Source organism: Coffea arabica, chromosome 4e (genome assembly GCF_036785885.1).
Source record: "Coffea arabica cultivar ET-39 chromosome 4e, Coffea Arabica ET-39 HiFi, whole genome shotgun sequence".
Taxonomy (NCBI): domain Eukaryota; kingdom Viridiplantae; phylum Streptophyta; class Magnoliopsida; order Gentianales; family Rubiaceae; genus Coffea; species Coffea arabica.
In genome coordinates, this window is record NC_092317.1 from 7,541,501 (window position 1) to 7,556,683 (window position 15,183).

General features: G+C 38.1%; 3 protein-coding genes across 4 annotated transcripts; all 3 read left to right on the forward strand.

The window, feature by feature from the left end:
* On the forward strand, nt 1–3,000 carry LOC113742590 (elongation factor 1-alpha-like). Of its 2 annotated transcripts, none has more exons than XM_027270461.2 (3): nt 1–254; nt 1,205–1,685; nt 1,807–3,000. In XM_027270461.2, exons 2-3 carry the CDS (start codon nt 1,224–1,226, stop codon nt 2,692–2,694), a joined length of 1,350 nt encoding a protein of 449 aa, XP_027126262.1. In that variant the 5' UTR covers nt 1–254; nt 1,205–1,223; the 3' UTR covers nt 2,695–3,000. The 2 variants fall into 2 exon arrangements, with proteins under 2 accessions (XP_027126262.1, XP_027126261.1); XM_027270460.2 differs by having other exon boundaries at nt 2–249.
* A 3,163-nt stretch (nt 3,001–6,163) lies between these two features.
* LOC113742983 (mitochondrial import inner membrane translocase subunit TIM14-3-like) lies at nt 6,164–7,637 on the forward strand. Its single transcript, XM_027271028.2, has 3 exons — nt 6,164–6,321; nt 6,526–6,695; nt 7,255–7,637. Exons 1-3 carry the CDS (start codon nt 6,298–6,300, stop codon nt 7,412–7,414), a joined length of 354 nt encoding a protein of 117 aa, XP_027126829.1. The 5' UTR covers nt 6,164–6,297; the 3' UTR covers nt 7,415–7,637.
* Nucleotides 7,638–8,426: 789 nt separating this feature from the next.
* LOC113741177 (D-cysteine desulfhydrase 1, mitochondrial) lies at nt 8,427–14,187 on the forward strand. The gene is made up of 10 exons (XM_027268659.1): nt 8,427–8,931; nt 9,043–9,108; nt 9,379–9,573; nt 9,666–9,776; nt 10,362–10,453; nt 11,315–11,401; nt 11,842–11,899; nt 11,977–12,090; nt 12,574–12,671; nt 13,761–14,187. The coding sequence occupies exons 1-10, from the start codon at nt 8,599–8,601 to the stop codon at nt 13,963–13,965; spliced, it is 1,359 nt and encodes a 452-aa protein (XP_027124460.1). The 5' UTR covers nt 8,427–8,598; the 3' UTR covers nt 13,966–14,187.
* Nucleotides 14,188–15,183: the final 996 nt, after the last annotated feature.

The following is a 15,183-nucleotide window of genomic DNA, read 5'->3' on the forward strand; positions in this document are numbered from 1 at the left end:
GCCACTAGGGCATCTTCAGACATCAATGGAATCCGCGGCTGCCCATCCCATACTTTTTACCGTTAGATCATTCAATCCAACGGCCCACGAAAAACCCTAGCTACGGCATCCTTCTTCAAACCCATTTATAAAGTCCTCATACGCCTCGTCCTCCTTCTCAGTTTCTCTCTCGCTCTTCATTCGCTCTCTCTCTCTCTCTTTCTGTATTGCTCAGCAGCGAGAGAGCTCTCCATCTGCATTTGTTTTAAGGTCAGGTCTCTCTCTCTCTCCCGATTTATTTCTCTCTGGCACGCACACTTTCGCACAAAAGCAGAGGTGTTGAAGCCTTTTTTTCTGTTGATTTATGGTTGTTTAGATGCTTGCTTGAAGATTTTTCATTTTTGTTGATTTAGATCTGTTGGAGCTTGTGAAATTTGCTGATATGTATGCGATTTGGGAGTGTAATTATCTGATTTGTGATTCTAGAGTCGATTACTCGGTTAATAAATAATAATTGGTCGGCTTGTTGAGTGCTGAGTTTTTGGTTTCGATTCGTTTTTAGTGATAAGAGCTTGGGTCTATTTGATGATCGGTTGGGTTATATCGGATTTAATGTGTATTAGATGCGATGAAACGATCCGCTTGACCTCGTATGACTGTTTTGTTTATGTTGTCTGCATGTTGATGTTAGTCCGGAATTCAGCTAAATAGACCTTTTATAAGTTTTCAAATGAAAATTTATTTTGCTTTTCACGTTTCGTTGGTGTTTGGTTCAGATCCGTCTTATTTTTTGATGATTTATGAAAAACTGTGGGCTAGGCCGAATTTTAGATGGAATTGTTCTGCGAAAACAGTTTTTCCCCCAAAATTTGCTTTTGTTTTCGTTTTACCAATGCTAGAGTTAGAAACCGTGCTGGCTTTTCAGTCAGAGACCTGAATTTGAGTTGATAATCAAGTGTCTTTGTTTAGTTTTGGACCATTTATTTAACGTCAGTAAAGGCTTTTGATAAACAAGCATGACCGGTATGTAGTTCTGGGCTTCATTTTTTGTGATTTTGTTCAAAACTTTTTGCTGCTACACGTCCACGTATCTTGATTTATTACTATTAAGCTTTTAATACGAGTTATTTTGGGTTATGTGATTTGTTTTTTGTTTTTATTAGCTTAGAAGCGCTAGAGATTGCATGCACTAGCTTGGACTGACGGCTGTGTTCTGTGTTTGCAGTGTCTTTTGAAAGTTTAGGATGGGTAAGGAAAAGGTTCACATTAACATTGTCGTCATTGGACATGTCGACTCTGGAAAGTCAACCACCACTGGTCACTTGATCTACAAGCTTGGAGGTATTGACAAGCGTGTGATTGAAAGGTTCGAGAAGGAGGCTGCTGAAATGAACAAGAGGTCATTCAAATATGCCTGGGTGCTGGACAAACTCAAGGCTGAGCGTGAGCGTGGTATTACCATTGATATTGCCTTGTGGAAGTTTGAGACCACCAAGTACTACTGCACGGTCATTGATGCCCCTGGACATCGTGACTTTATCAAGAACATGATTACTGGTACCTCACAGGCTGATTGTGCTGTGCTCATCATTGACTCTACCACTGGTGGTTTTGAAGCTGGTATTTCCAAGGATGGTCAGACCCGTGAGCATGCTTTGCTTGCCTTCACCCTTGGTGTCAAGCAAATGATTTGCTGCTGCAACAAGGTGAACTCTTTTGCCTTGAAGTTTTGTAGTCTTGTATAAAATGACATTTTTATTTGGGTTGTCTTTTCTCTTGCATCATTAACTGCTGTTGTTAATCATTTTTGATTCCTGGCTTTTGTAGATGGATGCCACCACTCCTAAATATTCTAAGGCAAGGTATGATGAAATTGTGAAGGAAGTCTCTTCCTACTTGAAGAAGGTTGGATACAACCCTGACAAAATCAACTTCGTCCCCATTTCTGGATTTGAGGGAGACAACATGATCGAGAGGTCTACAAACCTTGACTGGTACAAGGGCCCAACTCTCCTTGATGCTCTTGACCAGATCCTAGAGCCCAAGAGACCCTCAGACAAGCCACTCCGTCTCCCACTCCAGGATGTCTACAAGATTGGTGGTATTGGAACTGTTCCTGTTGGTCGTGTGGAAACTGGTGTCCTCAAGCCTGGTATGGTGGTTACTTTTGGTCCAACAGGGTTGACAACTGAAGTTAAGTCTGTTGAGATGCACCATGAAGCCCTTCAGGAGGCTCTGCCTGGTGACAATGTTGGGTTCAACGTTAAGAATGTTGCTGTCAAGGATCTTAAGCGTGGTTTTGTTGCCTCCAACTCTAAGGATGACCCTGCCAAGGGAGCTTCCAGCTTTACCTCTCAGGTTATCATCATGAACCACCCTGGCCAGATAGGAAATGGATACGCTCCAGTGCTTGACTGCCACACCTGTCACATTGCAGTCAAGTTTGCTGAACTTGTGACCAAGATTGACAGACGATCTGGTAAGGAGCTTGAGAAGGAGCCCAAGTTTTTGAAGAATGGTGATGCTGGTATGGTTAAGATGATTCCCACCAAGCCCATGGTTGTGGAGACTTTCTCTGAGTATCCACCTCTTGGACGTTTTGCTGTGAGGGACATGCGTCAAACTGTTGCTGTTGGTGTGATCAAGAACGTTGACAAGAAGGATCCAACTGGTGCCAAGGTCACCAAGGCTGCAGCCAAGAAGGGAGCCAAATGAAATGTGTTTATGAGATTTCGCTCTGATGAACTAGTTTCTGTTACTTGCTTTAGTTATTTTCGATTTTCTTCTGGACATCCTAGCAGTTTTGAATATTGCAGAGTGGATTTCATCACGGTTCTCTAGCCTTGCTTGTGAGGATAGTGGAGAAATCGAGCAATCTGGGTGTGAACCTGGTTTGCTTGATGACAGTGGTGGAGTCCATTTCGAAGCTGTCAATTGTTTTGGTTTCTATAGGTTTAAAACATATGATGATGAGTTTTTACTCCTTGGTCGGTAAACAATTTAAAGTTCAATGTTTCGTCATTCTTGTGCCTTGTGCTATCACTCTCAGTTCTCGTTTACTAATTTGTTATTCCTTCTTGAATTTCTGGCTTGCATTTGTAGCATGTTCTGCCTACGTGACTAACCTGCCTACTAAATCTCGACCGTGCACAATTCAAAGAGATGCTACTGTAGTGGAAACGTATGTGTAGTAGTTGGTTTAAGGGTTGTTTCGTAAACTCCCAATGTGAAGCACATTTGAAAGTTTGATTGGTGCAGCAAATTCGGCGAACAAATTTCGTACCCGGATTGAGTTGCAGACGTCATGCTTTTGTGTTAATAGATGGTTCGCGTGTCTGGTGTAGAATCTCACTGAGACGAGATGTTTTTGTCGCTTACTAGAGGGGGAAAAAGTTCAGTGATTATTTGATATTTACCTCCATCCCAAGGAACAGATATTCCTGTCGAAGGTTTCTGGCTATTGAAAATGGGAGTGGAGTTCTTAATTCCAAATCGTACCCACTTAATGAATGTCCATGAACTGATGTTTAACTCTACTAATTTCCCTAAAAAAGTTCTTGACTCGCAGGCATTGGATTTGTTGCTGACTTTGCTTATATAATTAATTGATTAAACCATATAACTAGCCAAATGCCCGGGAAAAAATATTAGATAAAGGCCAAATTTAACTGACTTGCTTATTGTAGAGTTGAATCTTGTTTTTTCAAGTCTGAAGTGTGAACTGCGGAAAAGGGATATTCTAGCTATGTAACTGAAGGGAAAATGAACAAATCACAGAAAACCGATTCAATTGTGAGATATGTAAATAATGGTCTTTTAGAATCATCAAATACTCTCTTCTTCTTCTCCTCTCCTTTTGGAACCTTTACATTCTGTGAATCTGGTTTGCACATTCTAATTAGAATTTTGGGATGGCGGAGCATCAATCAAAATTATATGTTTCATTTCAGTCACTAATTGGAACCAGGTCTTTTACATTTCAAACAAGTTTACTTTCAGGTTTTGCATTTTTTGTATGCCACATTGATGAGAGCATTTGGCTGCCAACAAATTAAAGTTTGCTAATGATTCAGCTGCTTGCTCCCGCTTATTGGTAAGAAGTGTATTGATAATTCTTGACCAAAGGCCTTGTGTTTTACCCTATAGGATGTTTTATTTTGTAACATTCATTTAGAAGGCCATCGACACAGGCATTCGCATTGGAGCAATTCTGCACTGCTTGCAGTGGAATCTATATCTATGTCTATATGTATTCAAGAAGGGATTTTTAGCAGAAACCCTCTCAATGGCTTCTAAACTTCTCATTCTTTTTTCTAGATTTTTGTATTTATTTTAATACATAAAAAGTAGTGGGTTATAACCCACCTTATCACCAATTAAATTTAAATTTAAAATATTCTCACTATCTCTTAACTCATCCTACAACCACTCCTACAAATCCTTTAATCATCATCCCACGTTTCTCCCCCCCCCCACATTTCCTCCCACGTTTCCCACTCCAATTAAGAGTCCTCCAATTTGTTTGATTCATTATTATTTGTTTGATTCATAGATTTCTGATTTCGGGCTTGCAAAATGGCTTCCATCACAGTGGACTCACCATTCAATTGTTCCAATTGAAGGAACTTTTGGGTAGATTACTTGTCTACGTTTTTTTTATTTCTTTCTTCCATAATCTGCTACAAGTTGGGTCTTGTGCTGAAATGTATTTCTTGCCGATTTTACAGGCACTTAGCACCTGAATACTTCATGCACGGCGTTGTCGATGAGAAGACAGATGTGTTTGCATTTGGAGTCTTTTTGCTGGAGCTTCTATCTGGCAAAAAACCAGTAAATGGTTCTCATCAAAGCTTACACAGCTGGGTAATCAAAGGCAGCCAATTTTAGGATTCCTGTTTAACATATGATGGAAAAATCAATTTTCTAATTCTTGGTAGTGAATTCAATGGGCCAAACCTATACTCAGCCAAGGGGAGATTGAAAAGGTGGTAGATCCAAGACTTGGAGGGTTTTATGATGTTAAACAACTTAACAGACTTGCCTTAGTATCCCTCTGCATTCGAGGTTCTTCCATTTGGCGTCCCACAATGAGTGAGGTATTACTATTTCCATTCAATTACTACAATTACTGTATCATATCCCTCTGCATTTTCTTAATATATATTTATTTTTTATAGTACTATTTATAAACTATGTAAAAAAATACACTAATTTCGTACGTTCTTAATTATCAGAAAAATGGTGATAGGTTGTTCAGCCAACGAATTAATTCATGCAAAGATCGTGCATTTTCATTTGTAGTACGCACTCCACAAAATTCAACGGAGTTAATTAAATCACCAATTTTGGTTTTCGTACTAAAAGTGGATTGGTGTGAAGAGTGTTCGCACCTTCAAGTAAGATTATCAAATCGAATGCTTAGTATTTGTAAGTATTTCATTTTAATAACATTCAATTACATTCATTTGTCGAAATATATCATTCCCTTTTTTAATATAAATTTTTATTTTTTTATCAGGATACATCTTCCGAAAAAAGACAGTTCTTGAATGATATACACATTCTATTATATTTCAAACTATTGTTAAACATATATTACATTTTAATTTTGTTGGTACAATTTTTTACCTTTATTTGTTCACCATTTTATTTTTATTTTTTTCAATAATGTCAGCACCGTGCATAGCACGGGTATTCACACTAGTGATAGAGTATTTGGGGAGGTGGGACAGGAACGGTTGCAGGAAGATTTATAGTCAAGATTTGGTAAAAAAAAAAAGTAAGGTTTAAATTGCATCTTGTACTTCATTTTTTACATCATGTGTAAAATTTATAAAATTTTGTTCTATAATTACACGTTTTTTAAAATGAACTATATCTTGTGCCTCTCGTCCCATCATTATTGTCCTGAGTTCGTATCAATGTATCGCCAGCCAACGTCTCGGATTTCGGCTTTTTAAATTTTGTGACTTTTCAGGTGACAAGGCCAGTTTTCTTAAATCTTTGGTAAATCTCGCGCCTCGAGAGTTTTTTGATATTTTACCTAAGTTTTATTTTTAGTAAACTTTCTTTGAACAAACACGTCGACGATATTAGTGGGACCCGGTCCAATCAGCTCAAACTTGGCATGCCTTGTTTCCCAAGCCAAGCCCATTTATACCGAACCTATAACTAGAAAAATCTCCTCCCTTATTCGAAATCACCGAAAAGAAGAAGAAGAAGAGATTTTAGAAAAAGCTGGTTCGCCATCTTCCCCCTAGAACAGAGTTGAAATTAAAGAAAGACAAAACAAAAAGAGATTAAGGAATCTGAAGTTCGATGAGTTTGCCAAGTTCTTTCATGGTAAGCGGTCTTTATTATGTAGTGCTACTATATTATGGTTCTTCTCCTTGAATTTGCTGCTGTCCACCCGCCTGCATTTAATTAGCTTAGACTAATTGTCTAATTCTCAACATTTAATTTTGTGGGCATGTTGATTTTGCAGCTTAATTTATCAATCTAATTGAAAATTTTGTCTTTTTGTTTTGTTGGGTTATAAATATGTAGGCTTCTCCTGTGATAATGTTTAGCGCGGTTGGAGCGGCTGCTTTAGGAGCAAGACAACTAATTAAATCTTGGCAAGCATTTAAAGCTGCTCCTCGAGTTCGGAGATTTTATCCTGGCGGATTTGAGACCACCATGACTAGACGTGAGGCTGCTCTGATTCTGGGAGTTAGGTAATTTCTCAAAATTTGTTAGTTTGGTTTTTTACTTGAGTATTCTGCAAATTTTTTTTTCGTTGTCCCTCTTATAGGTGTTGTTGTACTATTAATGTTTGGATTCAGTGATCTTGAATGAGAACATCGAATTTGGTTTGCTGATCGGTGATGAGGCTTTGCTAGTATTAGGAACGTGGGATTCAATTCTGTCCGTCCTCTGAAATTTGCATTAAAGAAAAAAGGGAACATAACAAAAGTAGTGATTGATGATTACCGCGTTTTTTAGGATGTTAGAAAAACTGGGTTTTGATTGATTTTGGGGTTAGGATTGTTGCTTTTGGAGAAAATGCCATCGGTGAAATTTGCTCTAAAGATAAAGGTTTTTTTTTTTTTGGTTTTTTGTTTTTTTTTGGGGGGGGGGGGGGGGTGGTTGTTGGGTAGGTGAGGCTAATCATCAATTGATTACTGCCTGTTTTAGGATGCAAGAATTAACTGAGTTTTGATCAATTTTGGCTTAAAAATTTTGCTTTCAAAGAATTGGCATTTGCAATGTTTGTTTGGATTTAATTGGTTGCAGGGAGAGTGCTGTTGTTGAGAAGATAAAGGAGGCTCACAGGAGAGTGATGGTGGCCAATCATCCTGATGCTGGTGGTAGCCATTATCTTGCTTCAAAGATTAATGAGGCCAAGGAGATTTTGATGGGAAGGAAGAAGGGGGCGTCTGACTCTGCATTCTAGCTGCTGATTCAAGCAAGAGGGCTAGGCTTTATGTGAAAAATTTTGATCCATTTTAGAGGAATTGTAATTGTTCAGCAAAAGCTGTGGGCTCATGTAGTTAGGGAGCCAAGTTGAGTCGTCATCTTTCATATTAGTAGCTATATCTACAATGAATGCAGAAGAGTCTTGCGGAGGTATAATTTGAGGATGGAATTTGACAAAATCCTAGTTTGGTTTTTGTTTTTGATCATCTCTGCTATTATAACTGCTGTCGTGATACTTGATCTGAAGGTACAGCTGCCCTTGATGGTTGATTTTTGTCATTGATCCTGCTTTATAACGCTGAATTTTCTTCCAGAATTAAGGAAAATTTGTATTTTTTTTAAATTTTTTTGGGGGTAAAATCTGCTACGAGAATTTCCTTTCAGATATGATTGTTCATGTTTGGTTAATGCCCTTTATCAACCTAAATCTGGGAAGGACAAACGTATGTATGCCTGTCAAAATGACAAAATCCCAATGTGGCTGAATGCAAGGCCTTTTCGCCTGTCAGTTACCTGAGACCTGGAGACTCTCGTCAGATACACAATCCAGTTGATTGGGAGAAACTTGTTTGTCAAAGTTTTCAATTAAGACTTTGTTTGTCTCTACTTTTTGTGGAATGGCAATGAGTAAACAACTACCAGGAAAATGTTGATTTCTCCTGTCATTGACAAAAGGGAGATGTTTGCACTTTGGTTTGAATGCTCTGCTAAGATCTTACCTGAGCAGGTCTACAAGTCCATAGTTTGCTTAGTCATCAATTCTGCAAGTTGGGTGTTCCTATTGATCAAGAGATGGATGGCAATGGTGCATTGCAGATCAAAATTTTTTGCATAAATTCCTGTTTAAAGTTCTTTTTTATCTCTGCACAAAGGGATTTAGAGTGCAAGTTCTTGTTTGAAGATGCCCAAGTAAAATTCACATTTAAGCGGACAATTTTGTAATATCCCCTTGTTTTTGTTAAATTGAGAAAGATGAAGAAGACACAAACAGACAAAATCAACAATGAGGCAAATTAATACTAATCTGTTTAGGATTCTCCAAATTATCTTTATTCATATCAAGACAACACCACAAGACTTCAAATGATGGAAGCCTGAAATTAGTGTATTGCCACTACTCTGCACATACACAAATTAGTTAAATCAGATATTAATAGTAGAATGTTTTGCAACAATTGGAGCCTAACCAGAACCAAATCATCATTCCTCAACAATCTCATCACTCCCCTTCCACCACTCCGACCGCCGCCGGATATTCCTCCCATCGCTGTGACTTCACCCACCAACGCTTGCGGTCAGAGTCGCAAGAGGGGACTCAAGTACTTTTCTTGTTACTCCCAGATTAGCTCTACAAGATCAGATATGGAGACAGACAACAAAGCCCATCAACAATCTGGTTTCAATTTCGGTTTTCTTACCAAGAAGCCATATGATCCACCTTCGTGGGCATCCCACCTCAGCCCTATCCCTTCTCATGTCTACTCCCTCGGCCACGTAAGCAGAATTGCAACATTTCTTTTTTTTTTCCTTGTTATTTTCTTATCAATTTGCTTCATTTTGATGTTTTAATCAATTGTGAATTTACTTTTTTTTTTTTAAAATTAGTTTCCTACTCCAATTCACAAGTGGAACCTTCCAAATTTACCCAAAGATACTGAAGTCTGGTTGAAGGTACATTTTTTTCTTTTAAACTTGGGAATTTTGTCTCTGCTAGATAGAGATGCTAATGACCCTGTACAAGTGATGTTTCTTTAGATTATGTGCAAGTAATTCGAGAATAATTGTTGTATTGCATATGTAAGATTATAGAAATAAATGATTTTTTTGCCTATTTTTGTGAGCTGAACCAATTGAAATACGTGTTAGTCATGTGTACTAATGCAGATTTCTTTTTAATGCTAAACAAAACGTGATGATGATGAAATTTTGCCATTCTTATAGCGTGACGATCTTTCTGGGATGCAATTAAGTGGCAATAAGGTTAGGAAACTTGAGTTTTTGCTGGCAGATGCCGTGGCAAAGGGAGCAGACTGTGTGATTACTATAGGAGGCATCCAAAGTAATCATTGCCGTGCTACTGCTGTAGCTGCCAAGTATTTGAATCTTGACTGCTTTGTTATATTACGTACTTCCAAGGTGCATAGCTGTTCATCCTTGCAGTATTCTAGGTTTGTGGTTTGCTTGGAAATGTTTGGATACTCGGAATAACATCTTTCAGGATTCTATAGGTTCTTGTGGACAAAGATCCTGGGTTGACCGGAAATCTGCTGGTTGAGCGATTAGTTGGAGCACACATCGATCTTGTTACAAAAGAGGAGTATGCCAAAGTTGGCAGTGTGGTATGCTCACCACTTGTCAAACTCTTATTTCAATCTGGGATAGGATACTTAAGTTCATATATCCAACTTTCTTGGTTGTGTGTACCCATAAATTGTGAAAATATCACAAGAAGTGCAAACTTAAAATATAAGAAACACATTTTACTAAATATATAATCCAAACATCATCCTTTGCTAAATGCAACAACAGGTATAGTATTGTAATGACACTTATATGACGCCATATAATAATACTAGTCACATCTTGGATAATTTATGTTTGCTACTCTAGGGACATATTTGATATCTTGAAAAGGGTGGCAGCTTATACCTTTCCTTGACCAAATATTCAAACCAAGTATTGGCTCATAAATATTGATCTTTTGGAATGTTTTCTACCTGATGCTGGATTATGATGTAAGACAAGTAAAGATCCTCACTCTCAACTATTGCAAAATCAGGAGCTCTGTGTGCTTCAAGCAGAACTGATGAGGCTTTGACAGACCTTTTCAGAAAATGCATTTGAAGGATAAAACTCATGTAAATTCCTGCTTAATTGAAGTTGATTCTGATTCACCTGAACACATAAGATTTTGTTATTCTCAGGAACTTACTAAAATTTTAAAGGAAAAACTGTTGAGAGAGGGGAGAAGGCCATATGTTATTCCTGTTGGGGGATCCAATTCTCTGGGAACCTGGTGAGGCTGATTTCTGATTCTCTATATCTTCTTTGCATTCTACTATGTAGGTATTTTATACATGACAGACAGACAAATCTGTGAAGAAATTGTTAAGGTGACAGACAAATAATGGAGAAATTGTTAAGTCTGCATAAATCTTGTAAATGAAGAGACGTGGACTGAAATGTTGATGTGCAATATACCGTAATTAGATGAAGTGGTAGTTAGAAGCCTTTATTACAGACTGGGAGATCTCTGAAGTACTTGAGAGATCTCATTTCCTTCTGGGGGAGAAAAAGGGAGGTGGGGAAGAACCTTGGACATTTCACATCTTCTCGATGTCTGTTAGGCTAATGCCTGGATCCTTTATCTGATATTGGGTGGTAATTACTTGGGTCGAGAAGAGCCCTTTTGAAATTATCCCTGGTTGTTAGCTAAAGTTTGAGATGAATGATAAATTACTATTGGCCTTCTTTATGTCCGCAACAAAAGTTTTGGTAGAGCTTACTTCTTCAAGGACTATCTTTGACCCTTCAGGAGATTGGAGAAAATTATCCTTTCGTTGACAAATTTAACCTTCAAGTAGCTAAGTGTTATGTCCAATCTATCACGCAAAATGCTCTAGATTGGTGCTTATGGTCACATGTAGAACTCTGCTTGCGATTTCTCACATGTTATGTCTTGAGAAGATTGATATAGGGAATGTGTTGCACACAGTTTAAGTGAACAAGGAAAATCTAGTGACAGTGCCTTTTTTTCCTCTCTTCCCCTTTTTCTCTTCTGTTGGAGATGTAATAATAGTGGTAAATCAAATAGAAAAGATTCTGTGTTATAGGCTTTAAATTTTATGCATAAATGCATATGTTCTTTACTTTTCAGGGGCTACATCGAAGCAATTAGGGAGATAGAGCACCAACTTCAGCATAGTAAATCAGGATTTGATGACATTGTTGTCGCATGTGGCAGGTTTTGCTATTCCCTTTCTTCCTTATGGAATGTATATGCTTTATAAATCTGTGCATTCACAAGAATTGGGTAACACCAAATCCTACAGTTTTATCCAGTAATGATAATTAGATATTTGATAAAACAATCAGGCATGCCTTATCTGCTGTCCATGTCAAATAAACGAAGAAGGGTTTAAAGAGTGCAAAAACAGATGAAAAATAGATAATAAATGATAGCAGATACAAAAATTAGCTTTCTTCCTTTGGAGCTTGGATTCTCCATTTTTCTAATTAACTGTAGTTGGGGTTGTTTACGTGTTGAATCAAGAAACACTTAGAAAATCTTGATCTGTTTTTTTGTCTACAGTTTCTGTACTAGCAATTCAGACGGTACAGCTTTACACACAATTACTTCATCTGATATGTCAACATTTATATTATCTTTGTCATGATTTTCAGTGGGGGTACAGTTGCTGGTTTGTCAATTGGATCCTGGTTGAGTAACTTAAAAGCAAAGGTCCACTTGCTTGCCAATTTTTCTTCTGAGCTGCACGTCTTTTGGAAACTCGGCTAGTATGTCTGGTTTGTGTGCAGGTTCATGCATTCTGTGTTTGTGATGATCCTGAGTACTTCTACGATTACGTCCAAGGGCTTCTTGATGGACTTGATGCAGGAGTAAGCTCACACGATATTGTTGATATTCAAAATGTGAGCAGCTCTTCCATTTCCTTGTGACCATATTAAAAATATATACCAGTTGTTGAATTTTTTTTTTTTTTTTTTCAAATTTCGTTCATTTGCCATCATTCATGTAAACCATCAGAAAGACGGTACGTGATGCATGATCAACAATTATACAAGAACAGTAATCTTCTCTATGATGACTCACTAAAAAGCCATTGTCATCACTTAGTGTGATTGCATTATATAAAGCTCAAGAAATGTCCATATGTGCTGAAAGCAAAATAACCATCTGTTAGAAAACTTCTTGCAGGGGCTTGGCTGATGTCTCCTTTAGTCGTACCTAGAGCTTTTAACTAGAAATGCTGGCATGTTAGTATGAAATGGATGAATACTTCCTCTAATTGAGTCATAGATTCATTTTCGACAGTTTTCCTTCCAGCTGGTGAATGGATGATTCTGATATATTGGTTGAAGCTGTATGGGTGATCCTATTTTCATTTCTTTCAGGCCAAAGGTCTTGGATATGCTATGAGCACAAGTGAGGAACTAAAATTTGTCAAGGAAATCGCAGAAACCACTGGCGTTATCCTTGACCCTGTCTATAGGTATAAACTCCTTAAACATTATCAGTAACTTGTTAAAAATGCACAAGGTGCCAAGTTTAAAAATCAAGGCATTGTTAAGATACTCTAAAATTCACTTTCAGATTTGACATTGTTTCTTTAGTCTCGATGGCTCCCAGTCTGCAAAAGGACTTGTTGATATTGCAATTTGATTTTCAATGAGGTCTAGACATTGCGTATTTAGATAACTAGGTTGATAGACTATTTGCCCTCTTTTTATGTTCAAAATAGTGTCAAATTTTCTTCTCTGAAGCTGAAGATGCATCCACCCCTTGTTGAAAGCCACTGGGAATCTGGAGACGGCTACATGTCTGGGTCAGCCAGCGAATTGCCGCTCTCGAACTTGTGTCAGCATTATGCTGTCGGGAAGTCAAAACCATGGTCTTTTAGATAGTATGATTATATACGCAGTCATACAAATTCTCACTTCTTCCATACTGTACATAATCCTCCTCTTAGATGTTGGATAGTGATGAAAAAAAGATGCAATATAATTGGTTGAATCAAATAGATCTGCCATAGAAATTGAGGCGCTATGTTTAACATTAGGCTAGTGGGAAATTGATATACCTTTCAGAAGTTCATGTTTCTCAGTTGTATAAAACATCGCATATAGGATGAGGAAGGGGGCACTACCTACTACTTTGCTGAGCTTCATCACGTTATATGTGAAATTTCTATCCATAAGCTGCAAGGTTTTAACTATATTCTTTGTTTTATATTCATTTGGAGGGAGAAAGAGGGAGGGAGATGTCTAAGATGGTGGCTATGGGTACGCGGGGGCTGTGCATAGGAACTAAATGTGTTGAAATTTGAAAAGCCTTGCTCTGCATCCTTTCCATTCTGCATAATCAAGATATATGGATATGAAGTTCTTCGGTAACTAGTGTTAACTGGGATCTTGTTATACCAGTTTTCCAGTGTCCTGGTTATGGTAGTTCTCTGGGAAACTTTTATCGATGTTTTCTCGTTATACTGGCAAAAGTGTGGTTTAATGGATGTAGTGACTGAGCTCTGCAGCTGAGAGAACTCTTATGCTGACATTTGTGTATTGCTTTTCTAATTCTCTAGTGGAAAAGCAGCCTATCAAATGATGAAAGACATGGCTGAGAATCCAGCAATGTGGGAAGGAAGAAAGATCCTCTTCATACATACAGGCGGACTACTCGGTCTCTACGACAAAGTTGAACAGATAGCTCCATTGGTGGGCAAGTGGCGTCAAATGGATATCCACGAATCTGTTCCCCGGAAAGAGGGTACTGGAAAGATGTTCTAAAATGATGGAGAAAGAGCTTTTCCTGTCACAGCATTGATTGATGTGAAAATCCATTTCCACTGTCCTCCTTTGCTTTACTGGAAAAGAATATTTTGCATGAGGAATGAACTGGGATTTTTTGGCATCAATAGGCATTACGTTGTTTTAATTGACATTATTATGAAACGCATGCCAGCTTCTGAAGAAAATAAAAATATATGAAAACAATTCAATTTATCTTCATCGACTGCCTTCTTCTGCTCCATTTCGACTTGCTTGACAAATGACATGGATCCAAATCCTGATTGCCCTCCCAGTTTTTTCCTCCTTTTGTCTATCATATTTTCCCAAGAGCACAGAATCATTTGCTTTCTCTTGTAAAATATGTAGGTTGTGTTTTAAGGAATTTGGTAAATAGAATTCATACTCGAATAGTTAGTTGTTCAACTTGGATCTTAGAAAATGTTAAAACGACTACTTGCTTCTGCTCTATAATCTTTGCTTGATTATATGTCCTCCTTAGTCGTATCCTCCTTTTCTTTTCTGTCATTTTAGCCTGAGGAAAAAAGTAATTATTTGCTCGCTCTTGTAAAGTATATATTCCAACCACCAGCCCAAAGGCCGGTAGTTATCACCAATGCATTAAAGATTGGTAGGCGTTTTGTCTCCCACCAATTCGTCACATTAAAGGGTGTTTCTGCTTAAAAATTCAGGGAGGTACGTAATGCATCCGTCTGGTCCGGTGGTGGTTCAGTCCCCTCCAGATTATTCTTGTATCTCTTCAAGTCCTCCCCTCCCCCTAGTGTAGGAATTTACCGTATCGACAAAAAAAAGGTGTAAAGTATATATTCCATGTTTAAGCAGTTTGATGAAATTGCTCTCATAATTGAATGGTATTTATTTCTACATTTTTTTTTCGATACGATAGACCTACAATTATTCTATGCTATGAAAAGGGGAGGACCTAAAGAGGTCAAAGGGAAATCAGAGGGGACTGAACCACCTACCGGCCCAGACGAGTGCACTACGCACTCATCTGGAAGCCACTTGAAGTGGCTTGCCACATTTTGTGGCCTATAGTAGGAGACAGGGTTTGATCCCCTAACCTCCTACCCTCGCCCCACCAACTTTGGTGGTGGCCACTGAGCTAAGAGTTTAGTGGTTGAATGGTATTTATTCCTACATGGATTCTTGAAAATGGTGTTATAGGGAAAACCCACCAGTCTTGTTGAACAGATA